The following is a 21262-nucleotide window of genomic DNA, read 5'->3' as shown; positions in this document are numbered from 1 at the left end:
AAACGAACTTGTAATAAAAATCCGGGTGCAGAACCATAATTTTATTGATGGAAAATGTTAAATTAATAAATAAAAAAGTAATTAAAAGACGTGCCATATCCTCGGGGCCACAGGGCGTGGTTTGTTCACCCCTGGAATACGGGGATAGGCTGATAGGATGACAAATAAGATTAACACTGATCCCGAATCCAACAAACTCTCAGTCCGATGCCTGCTAACCGCGACTCTTCCACTTGTGCGCTTAGAATAATCCAATAGTTGTTTCCCCGCTGGTGGTTTTGCCGCAAAATCGCCCGGATAGTAAACAATGTTAGCCTCGTATTATATATCTGTACACATGTGAGTCTAGTAACAACGAAACAAAACAAATGTTGGAGCTTTTAAATGTAAATGCAACCTTAGGTTCCAGATCGCGTTATCTAATAAACTCTTTGGATTTGCGCGTAACTGAAGACCGGCAAGTGTGACTCTTCTTCGGCCACTAAACACCAATCCCGCAGTATAAACTTAAATAAAATAAATATTAAATAAAATAAAATAAATTTAAAGCAGACGACAAATTGCAAACAAAGTCAGCTGCATTATTCCCATCAGCAGATTGTATATTTTACCAGCACTTTCAACTCCGATCGACTTTCGATCAAACGTTAAGTCCAGCAAATTGCTATAGCAGCTGTGTGCTGTCTCGATACATGTACGATATCTAAGACAGGTGCTCTACATGTCACTCTCATGATTTTTCTCTACATTTCTACTCGGTATTTTTATTTCTCCCATAAAAAAAAATTTAAAAAAAAAAAATCTCTTTAAATAAAAAACTGCTTGAATTTAAAAAAAAAAGTTTAGACAAAGCCTTACATGACTGTATCATATATTGAGGTGTCTAGTGCAGTCGGTCGGTCAGATATAATGTTGCACCCTCTGTTTTTTGGTTCACGTTACAGTAAAAATCAATGCTCCCTATTAATCAATGCAACGGCTACAAAAGTCTGTTGTTGCTGATACTCGTCCTCAGTCAGTGATAGCCCGTCATCAGACTTGTGTCATCTACTATTACAGCTAAATGGAAATCACGTAACATGAAAAACAAGTCAGTGTATCATAAGTCTGCAGTGTCAGTTGATAAATATTTAAATAAATATATGAAATTTTAATTCTAATCTAGTTTACTGATAAATTTCCACGGCTTATTCCGTCATTAAATGTGTCTACGGTTGTACTCAAATACATAACTCTCGGGGGTATCCGATCGTAAAGCCTCGGAGGCACATATATATATGTATACATATATATGTTTCTTGGACGTGGATAGAGCGCGTAAAGTAACGACTAAAAAGACACACGAGGCCGGGGTACTGATCCCGTGTCTTTAGTATTAGCCGGTGAGGAACGTCTTTTAGGGCAGAGAGGTGAGAGAATAAGTTGAGAGAAAGAAAGAGAGTAACTGAGAAGATAAAGAAAGAAAATTTCTTACTATACTAACTCTAAGATCGTAAATAAACGAGCCACGCGCAGCCGGAGCCCGAGATTCCAACGAATCGTGCGCGAGTCATCGGCGATGTATTGCCGGGTATAAAAAATGAATAAAACGCGACTAGTTGGAGTCGGTTTTAGTTTAAGTTGTATAGATATATGTAGGTGTACATGTGTGTATTAGAGAATAAGAGTCAAAGAGATTAAATGAAACGAAAAATAAAATAACAGGTAGCACCGTCGGCAGGTAGGCGAGGTCGTGCCTTGCAGTCTCCGTTACGCCGGATCGGTTCTTAGAACAAACAGATAAATGTTTTTTAAGTGTCAAGTGTGCAAAGTAATTTTTTATTCATCTATTTACTTATGGCAGAATTTATATTTTTCATTATTTAGTTTAATAAACTCGAGTATTTGGTAATTTGTGGCCGCAGGAGGCAGAGATAAATTTATTTTGCCGGGTAAAAATAAAAGAGCCAAAGGTGCGACAGATCTACGAGATATTTCCTCGAGGTGAGAACGACTAAGGATGTTCGACGACCCTGAGATATATGTGTTACACACCGAGAATCCGCTTTGCGAGTTCTGTCAGAGAAAGAGAGAGGAATAAAAATAAATAAGTTTTTAGGATGGGATACAAGAGCTCGGTATGCGGTGATATCAACTCATTACCATTCCGGGTGCAGAGAGCTGGTCGCGACTTTGCATCCATTAGGATAATTGCTCCTCTAACTCTTTTACTTCATTTAGTTTTCACGCATTTATTTTAACGGCTCCCGAAATTATCTATTTGATTGCACGCGTCGATAATCCGCTGATTTTTACTCCGTGAGTTTATGCAGTTTATTTTTTTTTTCCCAGAAGCTGCAGCAGTATAGTTGGAGATATTTATTTTTAAAATCCTTAAACAAAGATGGTTTATGTGTACATTATTATTTAAATGTTTAATTTTACGGTTAAGAACATGGGAGTTTGTGCATCCAGAGTTTCAATTACACGTGATATTTAATCCGTCTTGTGCATTATGTGCTCTATTCCTATACGATATATATGTTGTGTATGCCCATAGGGGGAGAGATATTATGTTATATACAAACTAATACTCCTTGGATGTGTTCACGCTCGATATGAGAGTAAGAGAGCGAATTTCCGGTTGCGGTTTTAGTACTATTCTGGTAAATATGATACCTTCAATATATAACAATCGACTTAATTTATAAAAATAAGAATAAGGAAAATTGATTAATTTTATATTTTTTTTCTAACCACCGGAAGATTTAAAATTTTTTTTCCCGCTATGAAAATTGAAATTTTTTTTCATTTGCTTCTATGTACTAGGGTTCTTCCAGAAAACTTGTCTGATATCCCCGAGGCCTCTAAACATCCAAGGGATGTCTTAATTTTGGTCGGGATCGTCATCTAAAAAATTCTATAGAAAATCGATCGAAAATCGAGACCCAGCTCTCTGAGCTCGAACAGCGGGAAATTTTTCGGGTTTTCCCGGAGAGTCGACTATTTTTCCATACAATTTTTTCAAAAAAGGCTGAAATTTTATTATTCTTAAAGAACAAGCCGAAAATTTACAGAAAAAATTAAATTCTAGATGATTTTCGGCCTTGTGTTCACTATTTGGATTTTTGTCGGCCAGTTTTCGGCCGAGAAAAAATTTTATTAATTTTTTGGCTCGAAATTTTTTACTTGGCCGTTTAAAAATTTATTATATGGATCTATGTAAGTTGAAAAATGTTTAAGAATAATATGAATAATTAACAAATAGTATTAAATAGTAGAGAGCATGTGTTATTAAAGTGGGAGAATTTATTACACTGAAAAATGTAAAAGTAAAAAAAAAATGAAAACGATTGCATTAAACAATAAATTATCGTCTTAATGAGTTCGTGAGACGTATGTTAATAGAAGGTGGTGGATATTTACATTTACGGTAGCTTGTCTGTCCAAAGCGATACGTGGACTACTACTACTGTACACATTGACGCACGTGGTGTGCTGGAGTCTTCTTGTACCTACTGATGCTCTTAACTTTTATATTTAAACTCAATACACAAGAGAACGTGTGAGCTGATTTACACGCGACCAAGCCTGAGACCCAGAAGGAGAAGAAGAAGGAATTACAGAAGAATAAAAAATAAAAAATATACACATCCAATCTCTACTTTGCTGATGAATCCCGAGTCAGTAGGAATGGAAGATACTGGAGAGCAAGAAAAGAAACTCGCTAATCTCGGATGAAGTAAAACGAGGGCCGAACATCCGATAAATCCTTTGGGATCGTTCTTTCCTTTGTTTTAAACTTCTTGTTTTTTTCCCTTGTACCTCGGCAGAAAATTCTCATTCTCAAAATTTGAAATTTTTGAAAGCACGAATCATTACTCGTTAAATTTAATTGCTGCATCAATTATTAACCAGCTAAAGAAATTAATAGCTTTATAATTATTTGGTGCATAGTTAAGTTATAAATGCACTGATATATATGTATATATACATATTTATAAATTGTGTAAATTGGATGAGATGAAAGGGGTTACTTTTTCATTATATTATTTTTGAACCTATATATTATAGTGGTCTTATCGTGTAATTACATATATAACATCGTTGAGTGACACTGCCTTGTCGTGACTATTCCTTTTATTTCAAACTACTAACTGAAAATACCTAATGTATATCTATAACTAATGGTTACGCGGTACGAGGTACGATAAACGAATATATATCGATCCATCTCTTATTTTCATTTTACCAAACCCTTTACTCTTTACTCATTCAAAAGACTCATTTTAAATTGATACGATATATATTTTGTTACAACGCATCTCTAAAATTATTAGGAGGGTGAAAATTCAAATTTCAATGACAAAAAATTTTGCAGAAATTTTATTTAACTTATTTAGCTTCAGCGGGTAACAAACAGGCTTGTTAATTATTTATCGTACGTAAACTGACAGATAAATTGAATGAACAAAGTAAATTATCTAAAACCGTGTATGAATCTGCGCGTGTCAACATAAGGGTGGTATGCGTGTTCGCGACGACACCTGTTGACTTTAACCGTTGATTAACGACTTTTCTCTAATCACACACAGCTAAGTAGATTTTTCATCTTTTAAATGTTCAAAACGGCGGGAAAATAAGTTTTGCACCGTTTGGTCCTTCGAGCCGGCACAAAATCTTCTGTTAGTCTGATTTGTAATGAATTTTTTAAAAAATAATGTGAAAACTGGGTTCCAATTGTCATAGTGAGAAGTTTAAAAATAAAATTTCCGCAGAAAATGACTTATGAAAAAAGAAAATACGGTTTTGAGTTTTTCTGATGAATTTAATTTGCGTAAAAAATCTGAATTACTCATCTATTCGATTTGAAATGCATGCTCCTGTTAACTTACGGTATTGAAATTTCTAAAGTGGAAAATGCATGCAGTCATACGGTATTAAGAGCTTATAATAGATCGGACGGGGGTTAGCGAGAAAGGTGTAAGTTTTCTACGAAGGCAACAACAGCATTATAAAGGCTCCGTAAAGCTCCTCGGATCGCGGCGTGTCCTGTTTGAGCATCGTCTGTACAACCGTATTATAGCATACAAGCCTGCAGACAAGATTACACATAGAATATATAATACACTTGTGTATAGAACTTGTACGGGGAACGAATTAAAATGAACTACCGAGGTGGAACATATTCGCGTTGGTTGTGCGCGTTACAGCGCTTATATGACGCCTTCTGTATGTTTCTCTTGTCGGCTACCCGGCGCCTGTTCACGCTTCGTCGTTCTTCCTTTTATCTCGCGGGTGCACTAACAAATATATATATATATTTACTGCTGATAAATATATAGTAACCTTTTATCCCTTATCGTAACTCCAGCTCACGATTCACGGATCCCAGTTTATCCAATTTATTTCGCACTAGCATTCATCTCCATTTTTTCTGTACAATACAATTGTGAGAAAAAAATAATTAAATGGTCTAGAATTGCTTGAAAAGTGTCTAATAATGGTCTAATTGTTTTGAACAGTAATTAGGGAGTCATGTTTCAGAAATGGAAAAAAATCTGAACCGCGGGACTTTTTTCTCTTTGAAGTCTTTAATAATGATCTAGAATTTTCAAATTATTTTTTGACAGAATGCATATGCGTTAAATTAATTAAACTGTTGCAGAAGAGGCGCACGCTCGTAGACATCTTAATTTTCTTGGACTATGCATTGTGACAAAAATGAAAAAAAAAAAAATAGGGATAGGGAGGATTCAAGAGAGAGAGAGAGAGAGAGAGAGAGAGAGAGGAAGAGATGAGTTGGGTTGTAGTCATGTGTGTTCGAGGCTCAGCACGCCCTAATTACCTTGCTAATTAATTGTCTATGCGATCAGCGTCGAAGGTGTTATCGCGCGTTCTGATCGCCCGTGCCTCACGGACTCATTTATTCCCGCGATAGGCGAGAGCCAGTGCACCAACTATGTATACACGAAACTTACCTAGACTCTCAGATAACTCATCACTTTTTTTTTTTTTTATTGATTTTATTTTTTTCTATCAATTAATTCCTTATTCAAGTCGCTGAACTCTTAAATAATTTCCTAGGATTTTTAATTATTTTGGAAAAAAATTATTTGATTAATTATCAGCTAAATTTCACTCTTGTGTTCGCTTTCTGGATATTTTGTCTGCCACTTTCACCCGAGAAAAAGTTTTATTATTTTGGCTTGAAATGTTTTTACCCAGGAATCGATAAAAAAAAAGGTAACAAAAATGAAAATGAAATTGTAAAAGAAATACATTTTGGGAATTAGCAAACGAACTCGTTTCTCATTAAGTACATCCTACGCAAATGTTATATATCCCGTCCATTATGTTTTCTCGCGTGATTACCTGTACCGAATTTCGAATCGGACTTAAATTTATGTGTTTGGTGTTATATAGATATATTAAACAAAATAAAAAATAAGCTAAATAGAAAAAGGGATAAAAGGGAGATACTACCTGAAAACGATACAGTAGCTGTCCTCGAAACACATTGCATTCACCGGCCAGAAGATTTGTGGCCGACAACTGTCGATTTCGATGTTCGTTTAATTTAGTCATTTCGTGTGACTGTCGCGCGTGCTCACCTATCACAGAACTACCTGATATCTCTATATGGCTATGCCAACTATTTTTATCCACGTATCAAGAATTTATCATCATCACTTCTTTTTTTTTTCTTTTTATTTTATTTAAATTAAATATCCACTATCCGAAATCAATTTAGCGCCACTTGGCAATTCTCAACTTTGCCTCGACAGCTATTACTAATAATTTCCAATCTTTCGCACTCTCGTCTCAGTAATCAGGATATTCGTATGAAAATTTTGGTATTTACTATTTTTTTTTTTTAAGTGCTAGATAAAAAGATGCGGAATTCAAATTTCTTGTCAAGTTAAAATTAACTAAATTATTGTTTATTACATACTTTTTTTTTTCTTCAATTTTTCAGTATTTCAACACTCGATAAAAAGTGTCGTAATGTCTTTCAATTTTATTTTATAAAATATACTCTTTTTTTTTTTATTTTTTTTTTTTTTGAATATTAACGAGCTCGACGCCTACAGAGATTTATTCAACATCTTGCTACAATTTAAGTTGCTAACTGCACTAAAGTTCTTATTACAAAACTCTAGTTAAATATATATTTCCTGATATTTCTTAAAAAAAAAAAAAAAAAAAACTAGTGATTTGATGAAAAGACGCAGCAGCAAAATTGCATCGCATCTCAAGATTGTCGATAGGATTTGAAAAATGATGTTGCGGTCAGGTCGTAAACAAAGCTCTGGTTGGTCTGCTGCGTGGGCTGCTGGTACGCGGTAGTACTAAAGTGCGCCGTTAATTGTCCACTACCGAGTTCTCGTCTCCAATTCACATGGAGAACTTTAAGGATCTCGTGAATCGATATCGACTTCTCATCGTGCGATATTATATCTTCGACTCACAATAATTCCAGTTTAACTTGCACTTTGCGACACCCAAGCCCCATTATACCTATCAAATATATTTTATACTGCGATAAAATATATAAAAAAAATTTATATGTAATCACAATCTCAATAATAAATGATTGATGGATTTATCGTTGTATTCAAACTCAAACGAAGCCGTCAAAAATAATCAGCCATCTTTCACGTCATAACGTTATATATATATATATATATATATTTTTTTTTTTTGTGCTCATATCAAAATCACGCGTGGGAGATCAGAAACACCCTCAACACAGCTAACGACTTTTTAAGTGTACCGACTCTCGAATCAAGTCTATCCTGCATCATATCCGAAAGATGGGCTTCCTAACCTGACTTTAATTTCATACATATAGAAAATAAAAGAATATTTTTTTTTGCACAGTTATTTTTCAATTTTTTCAAGCCATGAAAAAATTTTCACTTAAAAAATTCTCAGAGTAAATTTCAGTGATTTATATTTTTTTAAATGGAGACAAAATTGCAGCTGATAAAATTGAATTCCCCATAATCCGCCAAAGCGTTTTATTTATTGTATTTAATATAAAAAAAATGCGTTACATAAATCGTAAGTAATGACTCGATAACATATGTAAAGATTGGCCAAATTTCATCTGAGCCTTTTACGTAAAAATGTGTCTTTATCTTAATGAATTTAAATTTCGCCGCTAGTTTTCTACGAACGGTTGAACGAAGCGTGGAAGAAATTACAGTTCGAAGTAAAACTTTCTTGGGACCAGAAAGACCGTTAGTATACTAACCCCTTAAATTTTTGAAACTGGTGGATTTTGGCAACGTCTGTGTTGTTTGTCTGAAATTGGGTTACGCGGTTGGCCAAACAGGAAGATAATGGTCATCGGTAACTTTTCACCGCTGACACATATCGTCATCGACACCAGGCCACCAGGTTGCTGCTAAACAATTTTTATACGGAGAAAGTGGTCCGGAAGACCAACTGCTCTCCAATGGTTTATATATTTATAAATATATATATATATATATAAATAAATATGACTTACATTATTTTTCCTCATATGTTTCGGGTTATATGAAAAACGAAACAACATTTTTCGACATCCTGTCACGAAAACAATCGGCCAGATGTTGAGCTAGGGTTGCAACCAAACAGAAATTGGTGGTTTGTGGTTTTGTCGACGCGTTAGCTGTTGAAGCACGAGTCTCATGCTACATGAACTTTTGGGCACCAGCATTTGGGCCTTAATGCCATACAAACCCCCAACAGACTAATCACCACTGTCCTTTCCAGGACTTTCAGCTGGAGAAAGTACCCAAATATTTAACATCAACCACAATAATTTTAAATTCAAAAACCATTTTTTTATTTCAACGTACATTTTTCATTATTTTCTTTCTTTTATCAAAAAGTACCATACTGCAGCTACAAATAATTATATAATTACCCGAAATTATCCAAAGAAATTTATAAAAATGTCAAACAAATGCAGCATTTGCTTGATGACTTAAAAAGTAACCATACTAATTATTATTGTTATTATATGAGAGTACATAAATTACTGATGTTACGAAAAAGTTCCTCAGCAAAATGTAATTGTCGGGTACAAAAATAGATTACACCGTGGTATTTTGAGTTTCATATATACTATACCGAGCCCATTAACGCCAGCAAGTACAATCTTGAATTGCCGCTGCGTGTTGGCCCGGAAGAACCCACCGCTGTTCTCTTTCTTTATAATTATATAATGATGCTGGGATATGTCAGCCACTGTGCAGCGGAAAAATAAGCGCCATCGCGTGTCGGGTCTTTAAACAAATCCAAAACAACTAAAAAATACAATAGAACATTTGAACTGTGCCAGCTGATTTATGCAACTAAATTATGAATTTACCCCAAAATAAAAAAAAATAAAAAAAGTATATTATCAGCTCTTTTCAGTAATTTTTATTTAACTTCAGTAAACCATATAGATATTTAATGACACTTACAGTTTAAAGTTAATTACCGAAAGCATTTTTGTTCCCAGTCACTATCTTTCAATAAAAATAAGTCATAATTCTTCGGTCACGTGGTCATATGTTATCGTAGCCCGAGATCATCATCGATAACAAGACCCCCTGGCCCTTTTTTATATATATTTATATATCAAGCTAGCTAGCTAGCTAATTTCCTACGACGGCTGCTGCATAATTCGTTAGATAACGATCGATAGGTGGTAATAATTCGGTGGCTATGATTATTACTCACTACCATAAACTGCTGATTATTTTTAAAAAAACTCTAAAACACTACTAATTTACCCTGGGGACTAGGGTGGGTCAACGTTGAGTACTATGACCTGCATATTTTTTTTAAAAATTAATTAGCTCTGAAAATAAATTTCGTGACTCGGGTCTTAATCATAGAAATCAAATATTTTCAAACAAATATTTATTATGATAATAATAATGATAATTATCGAGCTTGTTAATGTAATCTGGGGAATCTAAAATTAGAATAAATTACAAGATTATTTAGTTTGAAATTTTTTTTTATGTTTCCTTGCTGAGCATGTCCGCGTTTGGACTCTGGTGTCTGCTGGCAAGCCCGGAACAGCGCCTGGTATTTACCCTCGAAAATCCATAGTGGACCCACCCTTGGCAGCGCTTGCGCGTCTCTATCTTCCACCCCCGCCGAGCCTTTTAACACACACACTGAAAATTTAGTTTAACAATGAGACGATCGTCCTACGCGGATATAAGCTACAAAATGGCGCTCGATTTCATGAAATTTTTTTATTTTAATAAAAAAACTTTTTTTTATCATGCAACGATTGATGTAATTGCTTGGGACATTTGCTTTTATCAAAGAGTATAAGACTGAAAGAACAATAAAAAAACTTTAACTTTCGATTATTTGTTTCAGTAAAATAATAAAGTCTGGGATTATTCATTTTAAATTATACTTGTAAGTTTAAATGCAGATATTGAGGATCATCATAACGATAGAATTGATCACGTGAATCTAAACCGTCAATCAAACTTCAATAATTTTTTTTTTTTTATTTTTTATGGAGAAGTGAATATTTATTTGAATTATAATTGTTAGATATTTTTATTTTGCATAAAAAAAAAATAAATGATTTCCGCTTGCGCAGTTAAGAGTAAGATTGATATCATAGAATGCAGGACTTGAAGACTCAGATATTTATCACGAGCGCGTTCATATCCGATAGATCTTTAACAAACTCGAGAGATTTCGCGTGGGTGGACATTCTCAGTTTAAATAATGGTAAAATTCCACAGAGCTTTAATGTCCCAGATAAAAAAAATTTCAAATGATAGAATAATGAAATTTTTTCTTGAACGACAAGAATCTGAGAAAGTGCGAACCCAAAACTGAAATTTGGCTGATAATTAACCCTAAAAATGACCAAAACTTGAAAATTTTCTGTTCTATACATGAAATTACTGGAAAATTTTCTAAGTTCGGTCATTTTTCTAATTAAGAATAAGAAATTTTCAGCCAAATTTCGGTTTCTTTTAAATTTCTACGACCGGCACGATTTCGGTGAAATTTAAACCTCTTTAAATGAAATTATATGATTTTGTCTTTTCAACCCCTTTTTCAGTGTATTTTAGCCCAAATATTTTTTCAGGGTATGCAAGAGTTTTATAATTTCTGTATTTATAAAAGTTTTTTCAACTTAAAGTAAATTCGTGAAAAATAAATATAAAAAAATAAATGAAAACTTAACGTGATTATATTGAGAGTGGTCGAGTTTTACGGTTGGGGGGTCAGATTAAAATCAATTGCACAACTGGCCTCTATTCTGTTTCAACAAAATATTCAACAACGCACTGCATGCGTACTGTTAATGTAGACCGTAGACGACAACCCTCACTGGGGGTGCGCGGACGCGTCACCTGGTTCGAAACCGTGTCACCTACATCAACTTCCAACCAGCAAGAATAACCAAACAACCAAAAAGTATTACTAAGTACAGAAACTTGAATTACACATTTATCCTCCGAAGCTATGGGAAAAAAAAAAATAAAAAAATTTGCTTATTCACGGCCGTTGAAAATAAAAATAAAATAATTCAAAGTCGTGGTTATATTTTTACTAACGATCCTTGAGAAAGTGCCACAAGCGATAACATGCCAGTCGTGCGACCTGCTACTGGTACTCCTCCTTATACACAAACTTGGGTTTCCGAGTATATCGATCTGTTGCTATCGCGATCTCTCGTGACTCTCAAGCTCTGAGTTCACGCCGCTAATTAATTGATATTTTCGAGGATTCCACAGCACACTCGTGGATTCCATATCCACAAAAGACACGAACGTATTCAACAGCTTCAAACTCTGACGAAAATCCAGCCCCGAATTTTTTCCGATCAAGGAAAATTATCAAGACCAATAAATTCATCACCAATTGATGTCTGTTGATCTCTACTTATAAAAAAAAAAAAAAAGTAAATTGTATATATATAATTACGCTTATAGAGATAAAAATACCCAGTACGGTTTAATTAAAATGCTTAGGGGTTAGAAAGCGTGATGAATGGGATTTCGCCATATATGGCGCCTACGAGAACTCTATTAATTATTGGATGACACAAAATCCATTACCGACGGCGAGGAGGAGCGATAAAGAGAGCGACGGAGACAACCGGCAAAAACAGAGCCGTGTGCCAAAGAAATAAATAAAAATAATAACAAAGAAGAAGAAGAAGAAGAAGAAGGAGAAGAAGAAGCGACTCGGGTCAGGTCTTGCTATAATGCCGCGACTCGGCTCGGACATTAGACCCTACACTATAACGCCTTTTGTTTCTTCCTCGTCAATGTTTATTTAGTTGGTTACAGCCGTCTCTCTTGCACTGATTAACTTGGCAAAACAAAGCTAATTATTCCTCAGAGGCCTGGACAAACGCAAAAAATAATTAATAACAAAAAATAGCAAAGCGTAAGCAATATTAATTAAATCGGTTTACTACTCAATTAAATCCACTTGATGAAGCTTTTGCTTAAAAATTTTGATGGATGAATATCGCGGGTGTTTTTGCCCTCTTTTAAAGTCTAGTCGAGTTGTGGTGAGGACGTAGTACAGCAAAGTAACATCTTATTAACACTATTTCCTTAATAACTTGCGATAAGAAGCGTCAGGAGCTTTGCTGGCCGCAGAAGACTCGAGCTGGTCCTTCGGGTGCTGCTGTGTGCTGATGGTGATGATGATGATGATGACGAGGATGGGAAGCCCGTTAAATGCAGCACCAACGTTAGAATAATAATTATTCGTAAGTATAGCTTGTAGCCGGCGAATGATGATAGCCAGCCGGCGGTGTCTTTGACTCTAAGAGACGGCGCAGTGTGTGTGGGGACGAGGACTCACTCATTTGTCTTTTTTATCGGGTTACATGTCTCATAAACTAAGCGGGTAACGCTTCAATTAAACAAACAGTCCGAGACGGATGCGTTAAATTTCGATTTTGCATATTAATTTAAGCTTAAATGAAAAACCACTTCGTGCTCTGAATAATTTCGAAAATATATATATGAATCTTTATTTTATTTTATTTTATTTCATTAACTCAAAAATTATACATTTATACAATAAACGTTAATTGGAAACTTCTTTTCATCGTTTAAATTAAAAAATTTTTTTGTTGCAGTTTGAAGCCGCCGCAGAAAGACGGAGTCACTAAATCAAACCCCAGCAAAAGACATCGCGAAAGATTGAACGCTGAATTGGATACTCTGGCATCTTTGTTGCCATTTGAACAAAATATTCTTAGTAAACTCGATCGACTCAGTATTCTTAGGCTCAGTGTCAGTTATTTACGTACCAAGAGCTACTTTCAAGGTAAGTTTTTTTTTATTTATATATAGATATATTTATATTCATATTATTCTAATTGATTTTAATAATAATTATTATGGATTAAATATTTATGATAAATTTAAAAATAAATTTAGAATGAACCAGAAGCGAGAGCATGTCCCCGTTGGCGGTATCGTTAATCTCGCAGTATATCACCTAAAAGGGTTCTCTTACTTCTGGTTCAGCACTTAGGGGACCTCTTGGTCCACTGCAAACAGTAGCAACATATATACATATATATAAAAGACACAGCTGGTATTGTTCACACCGTTTTAATAGGTATTCATTGTAGCGCTGGGTGTCGTCGTGATGTTTCTCAGATAATCTGAGCAACTCAGTCGTTGAAAACTTTTTTTACACTTAGACATTGTAAACGTATGTACGTAAATACTCACACATGTGTATAAAAGTAACCGCACATGTGTGAAGGAGGTTTGTTTCTCGGATTGCTGGTTTCATTCCACGATTCCCGGAGACCTGGCGGTCTGCGATCCAGCATTGGGCCTCGGGTCGAAGAACACCCGTATCGACACGTAAAATCGTGTGGACGTTAGGTCACAAGGTCGCGAGATCTCTCACCGCTTCGACTAATGTTCTTACCCCCGTTAACGAGCTAAAGAGACGATCAAACATTTTATAAATATAGAGGGGAGGTCGGGGCACGATGGGCCTCTAACTGGTGATTATTTTTTATGGACTGAGCATCTGGTAAGTTGTTTTGATTTCAAACAAATCGTAGTTTAAAAAGGAAAAAATTTAGTGACGTAGTTGAAGTTAAATTCAAAGATTCTCGATAAATCTATTTTTATAAATAGTTAAATTCCGCGTTACTTCACACGTGAAAGATATCAGACGTTGCATAAAGTGATAAGAAAGCAAGTAGTGCGAACGTATGCTCAGACTTGTTATTCTTGTTGTGTGAAGTCACCCCTTGGGCGAGAATCTGAGCGTCCAATCGCGCCCACAACTTCTGCTCTCCTATGTAAATTAATTAGAGTCTCGGTATGCGCGAGTTTTTCCTGCCAACAAAAAAAAATATTTATTTTAAATCCTTGATTTTTATTTTCATTTTTATTTTTATTTTTATTTCTCCACATGTGCTCTTGTTCTTTTTCATTTATTTTGTCTCGCATTCTCGCGTTAATCTCGCCTCCTACACTCCAGCCGTCCCATCATTACCCAGCGAGAATAATACGTTTTTTTTCTTCAATGAATGCATTTGTGGAATTTAAAAATTATTTGTAATTATTTAATTAAGGATAATTTAAGAATATTTATATATCTATAAAGATTTAATTAATTATCTGAGTTATGATTAAAGTGGGAATTAGTGTAAATTCTTGTCTCCCTGCGGCGCGTGCAAACGTGACTGGGCTTCAGCGGAAATATAATAGCCACGTGAGAGCCATAGCGTCACACACACACTTATATATATATATATATATATATATATAGAGAGAGAGAGAGAGTGTGTGCCTAGCCTCTTTCATTAATAAACTCAAACAGATTAATAATCTTACACCGCTAAACACATTTATAATTTTCACATCACGTGTATGCTTCATCAAATCCATCCACATTCGTCATCCAACACACGACGTTCTAATTTAAATCTCACTTATAATTAATTTACTTTTACAATCAAATTACCCGTTTACCATTTTTTTAAAAATATTTTCTCTGGAATTCTTTCCATTAATTAATTAATTTTTAATTTCAAAATCTTGCGCTAAATTTCTGAAATTATTATTCAATTAAAAACCGATAAAGTTTTTTCTTTTAAAAGACCGTTCATTAAAACTAAATAGTGAATTTTAGAGCTTGCACAAAATATTTTAAAATAATCAGATAATTAAAAAAAAAATGGTATCTTAGTAAAATAATAAAATGTTGAATTCAGTTGCAAGAGTCGTAAAATTTAATTATAAAATAAAATGAGTATTTAAAATAAAGTATGCTGGCGGTCGATGGCTGGGAACAAATCAACGTTTGCTTTTTCTGATGCTCTGTATAAAATAAATATTTGATCGCTCAATATATCCTGGATTTGAATATATCATAAAAGTTTTGCTGATAGTATAGTGTGTATATGTGAAGGGAAGTAAACGTATTAAAGTTTATTGTAGTATGTTTTATATCTATATATATGTATATAAGAAGGTATAGAGATACGACCCGGAGATACGCTCACCTCCTCGTTATTACTCTCATTTGCATTTTTCCCATTTGGTATCGCTGGCACCTGGCAGCGTCTCGCTGACCTGCCACCGTGTACACATGCGAAAATTAGCCGAATAAACGTATCTCTTACTGGTCATTATAATTTTTATCCAGGGGTTATGTTTGCGATAGAGAAAATTAACTAACGTTATAAAAAAAAAAAAAAAAAAAAAAGTTATCAAGTAAAAATTTAATGTTTAAAAAATAATCACAGGAATAAAGAAATTATTTTTTCTTTGGAAGTTAAAAAAGGATTGTGATCGTAGCTCATAAATCTTCAGCGACAGTACGTATCGTGTGATTACGTCGTTACATTTTTTTTTTCTATGCAAACATTATAAACACTCAGTTATCGATGTGACGCTTTCACGTAATATCCATTTAAATTTTTTTAACCAGACAAATTTGCTTTTTATTAGAGATTTAATTTATAAAATAAATATGACTAGAAATTATTATTATTAATATTAAACTTTAACATTTACTGGTTTGTAAAAATAATTTAAAATTTTATTTATTATAATATTAATAGTAATATACAAAGTAAAAGGCGTTTAAGATCAAGCGCACACGATAAATCGATTTATTGCCTGGATAATTCATTATAATGCTTAAAAACTACGTAATTAGGTTCAATATATTTCAAAAACTGATAACACTGACAGAAATTTAGAATCTTATCGGCATTTAAATATTTGACGCAACGTGATCAATTATTATCGCGATTATTTTTACACCCCAATAAAAACAGTAATAATAATAATATATCTAAAGCCGTGATATATTTAGTAAATGATAAAGGTGAGTGTTAATTTCCAGTCTGAAAGCCAAGGGCTCTTTTATTTTAAAAATAAAACCCAGCTGTCGGATCGACGGCGCATCCTCAGTTTCATAAATTAAAAAGGAAACATTCAGTGTATGAGACTGGACATGGACAGTAAGTCGACGGTTTCAGGAAAGAGTATCATCGGTGGTCCGCGTGCAGATGTTGTGTCCATACCGATGACTCTTAGATCGATATACGCAAGTGATATATAAAACTCACACGGTGACGGCTGCTTTAATGCGCCGCAAAAAAGGCTTCTTAAACGGTCAGTTAATTGTGTCTACTTATGAGACTGATATCATACATATATATATATATATATAAGTACACATAATCAGCTGGCTCAAGAACAAGGATCCTGCACCTGTCGCGCTCGTCAAAAACTCCTCGAACTTACACACGTTATTTTATTTTCAATTATAAATTGCACACAAATTCCTAAAACAGATTATTTTATTCAAACACACAATAACTATTCATTGAAATTTTATCTAATCTAATTTTATTTTATAAAAAAATATTTAAACAGCAATAATTTAAATTAACACATGGAAAAAATAAAATATGAATAACTGTTACACTTTAGCGGCATTAATTTTTTCTCTGTCGTGTTGCACGGGCGTTAATTCGTTTAATGTAAAATGCTGGAAGCGATCAGAAGTTAATTTCGCCGTGCATTAACAACCGCCACACTGCATGAGATCCAAAGAAGGGAAATATGGATATAAGCTATGGTATACATACACATATGTTTATATATTTATACATTTCCACAAAGATAAACCATTCGCGCCAAATACAACCCAAGTAGTGTAAGGACTGTACATATATATTTACAAATATATATACCACATATATATAAACCCGAACTAATAGAGTCGTTAAGACACGGTCGACTCTTGTGCATATTATATATAAATAATCTTTTTGCTCAACACATATGTATATAATATATATATGTATATATAGCAACCCACTACATCCTGTAATAATCGAAGCGCATCCGCAACTGTATAACGAGTTAGAGTTACCTTGCGGTGATTCATTATTAGCAAGATTGTTATGGCACCTTGACATCCAATCTCATAATATGAATAACAAAAGGAAACAATTTTAAAAAAAGAAATATCCAATACATAAAGATTGTCAGAGTTTAAAAGAGCCTTACACCCGCGATAACTCTTATGCATGCAAAATAACAGATATTATCTCGGTAACCAGCAAAAGAGAAATAAAACCCTTCATCTAATTACTCAAGTGTACTAACCATATGCATATTTTTTATTATACATTGGCCTTAAAACGTGAGCTTGTATCGCTGAATCTTATATCGCGAATTTATAATCGCGTCGCTGCAGATTCTGCCGCGACCTCTTCGTGCGAACTTTGATAAAGTCCCAGTTCGCTCCCGCGGCTCGTTAATGTGATATTAATTTCAAAATTACTTCGGACAGATCGCGATCACCTTGACTCGTTAACGCTAACAATATTGTCTTTAGTCTTTCTTCCATATCATTATTCCTATTATTCATATCAATGATTGCGCCCATAGTCATAGGAGGTGTTTACGGTTTACTGTTATTACTTTTGCTACCAAAGCTATACCTCGATCGGGCAATAAATATAATAGTTTTCTTGTTATATATATATAACATTTGTAATATAATAAGTAAGTATAAGTATAAGTCTATTGTGTTGTGTCCGGACACGAGTACTAAGTCCGACGTGTGTACGAGGCTGCACGCGTCACGTCAACACGCTACGCCACGATCAGCTGAACACTTGGTAAGAGCTTTCTTGTTACTCCTGACCCAGTGAACACACTTGCCATGCTACTGCCTATTCTCTACTTTGCATGCATGCCAATTGTGGATTTCTTGTCCGACTCTTTCTCCATTCCAACTTTGCTCGGAAAAATAAAAAACAGTTTAACACAAAATATGCACCGTCAAATATTTACACACTGACGTACGTGTAATAGCTCTGGACAATATGTATACCTTTTTTAGCCGGTGCTTTGTGTAACAGGTAACGGTAATTTGTAACCTAATGTTGCAACCGCGAGGTTGATGAGCGAGAAGAGAGAAAGGGGGGATAATGTCGACGGGATTTCATAGAGCTCTGCTCTGAGATTTAACTAAAAAATAAAACAAATAAATAAATAAAATAAAGAAGAATGTCCGTGACCTTTAACACTATAACCAATTCAAAGCACGCGTATCATGACAGCATCACGGTATTTTATACGCACACCGTGTGAAAGTCTCTGTCTGATTGATGACGTTATTAGTCATATAAGTGTAGTCACGGGATTTTATTGTGAACAAAAGAATAAAATCGCTTTGAGCAAATTGTTGGCGGCCACAACTTACAAGACTACGCCGGTCAGCACGGAACTCGTTTTTAAACAAATGGGAATTTGCTATTTTTATAGCTAATTAAAACCCCATCACATCCATTTGATAATGTCATTTATAACTCATTATCCTTTTGTAATTCTTTTTATTCTTTGAGTCTTTTATTTTTTTTTTTTATTCTCTCTTTATTTGTATTCCGCCTAAGAATTGGATTTTATGGTTTTAAAGTAAAATCATTTGATTAAGTGATAAATAACGAGAGAGGAAATGAAGGGAGTATATTACAGATTCCCCTGACAGAATCAATGACTGGCACTTGGATACGGACGATTGACACTCGATTGAGTTTGCTAAGGACAATGAAAAAAGCAAACGTATCACATTTTGTTTCTGGTTAGCGCCATAGGGTGCCCGCCAACCTGGGGCAGTTTCTCTGGCCTCAGCCGGGGGAAAACTTGATACGAAAAATAAAACACACAAGTTTAAGTGAGTGAATAGGGCACAGTATAAGTAGGCATATAATATGAAAACACCACTAAGCACACAAATATATATAAATGATGAGTGGAATAGAACGAGAATATGTGTAGTTTGGATGAGGGGAAAGGAAGAGCAGGCGAAACAAAATGAGATGAGGGGGCACGAGAAATGACCGGTGTCAGTTACACGAACTGGCACCGCATTTCTCTTTACTTATATTCCATTCCCCTTGTGTACAATTTACCTGCTGCTATGCTACTCCATGTAAACTACCCTTGACTTTATAGCGCAGCAAAACTATAAACTTTTCTCCTTTTTTACACACACACGCGTCTGGTATTCGAATCCAAAAATTAATAATCACCTTGACGTCTTTGAAGTTTAAATTACTACCAAGTCTTTCATGATTCAAAGCCTGGAATTTTAAAATTCAAAACTTACTTTTTTTAGTGGATTACTCGTGGGGGTCGAGCCACACCCGGGGCGATTTCCGCGTAGGGTTTTCTGTTAGAACAAAGCCCAGAATTAATTAGTAGGCTCGTAGATATAGCATGACCCCCCAAAGAAGTTGAGCCAGCATATGGCACGATCCCATCATCGCGGCTACAACACCTGGCTTCCACCTTCTATTCCTCGATTTAACTACCCCGCTATCCCTTCTTATATATGTCTATATATCTGTATATTGTACATATTTTTGACCAAAGCACAGACTGACCAGGGGTTCGCCGTCACCTTTCACCAAACTATCTTTGTCCATAAAAAATATAAACTATGTCTATTTAAATATTCTCATACATTACAGAGCTAAAAAATTTATTTTTTAAACTTGAGAAAAATATTTTTTGTCTCAATTTTTGAGAGTCGGTTTCCTTTCACATTTTCGTCGGACTTAAACGGCTTTTGGGCGACACCTTATATGTAACTTAAAAATTTTTAAAAAATGCAGAAGTAATTTTTTAAAAAATCGGGAGTTTGCCGGGTTTCTACTAAAACCGAGGATATATTTTTTCATGCTACCTTACGCACTAGTGATTTTTACTGTGAGATAAATTAAATGCAGAGATAACTCGCGAATATTATTGCTGACTTGATTAAACAAAGCAAAATATAAATGAAATTACGACTTTTACACAGAATTTTTAGTAACAATTTATAAACTTGCACAAGTTAAAGCGTCATAAAATCTACATACATATATATACGCGTGTGTGTTTAGAGTACGTGTTTGTAGTCTATTTAAAACTGACGAGAATTCTTGATGCGCAAACTTTTAATTACGACTCAACGATGTTCTTTTCCAGAGATCGTAATCCGGAATGAAAATTCTGATTAAATGTCGAATATGAGTTCCCGATTTATGCTTATCAATTACCACTATCATTATTATTATTCTGCAGCCGTACAGTGTGAAAAATTTTCAGTGAACGCGGATTTATTTCCCTCGGAAAATTCACTCCAAAGGAGAGTTTATTTTACGAAGACTCCAAATCGCTGATTTAAATAAAATCCAGATCGCTCTAGATTTTTTGAACTCCGGAACTCCGAGTGACTTTGAATTAAAATAAAATCCGTAATCACTCCAAATTTACTACCGATAGAATAATATTTCATTCACTTTAAACTAATATTTACTTTTTTAAAATAATCACTAGGGCCAGAATTGTTGCGTTAATTTAAAAATAACCATTAATAATTAATTAATTAATTAATTAATTAATTTTTGATATTACGGTGAAAATATTGGTCTTATCAGAAAAGTTTTTAAACAAAAGTTGTAGGAAATTTAATTTCCCAAAAAAAATGTCTCTTATAATTTTCGTATACGACCAATATTTTCGGCGTAATTTAAAAATTAAAATTCATAACGAATTATTAAAATTTTTAATTTTGAAATTACGGCTTTCTTATTAGTCTTAAGAAAAAATTATAAGAGACATTTTTTTTAGGAAATTAAATTTGCTACCACTTTTGTTTGAAAACTTTTTTAATAAGACCAATATTTTCGGCGTAATATCAAAAACAATACCAATAATTTAAAAAATAAAGCAAAAACCTTGTC

At 34.2% G+C, this 21262-nt stretch overlaps 1 protein-coding gene across 2 annotated transcripts in view; it reads left to right on the top strand.

Moving 5' to 3' along the window:
- Nucleotides 1-21262, top strand: part of LOC103576576 (circadian locomoter output cycles protein kaput) — a 106709-nt gene that overhangs the window by 54514 nt on the left and 30933 nt on the right. For both annotated transcript variants that reach the window (XM_008556862.2, XM_008556861.3), the window contains one exon: nt 13109-13299. In XM_008556862.2, the coding sequence (XP_008555084.1) occupies nt 13109-13299 (191 nt within the window). The remainder of the gene's footprint in view (nt 1-13108; nt 13300-21262) is intronic.

This window comes from Microplitis demolitor, chromosome 3 (genome assembly GCF_026212275.2).
Source record: "Microplitis demolitor isolate Queensland-Clemson2020A chromosome 3, iyMicDemo2.1a, whole genome shotgun sequence".
Taxonomy (NCBI): domain Eukaryota; kingdom Metazoa; phylum Arthropoda; class Insecta; order Hymenoptera; family Braconidae; genus Microplitis; species Microplitis demolitor.
The sequence above is the reverse complement of the archived record's forward strand: the minus strand, read 5'-3'. Positions and strand labels throughout refer to the sequence as shown.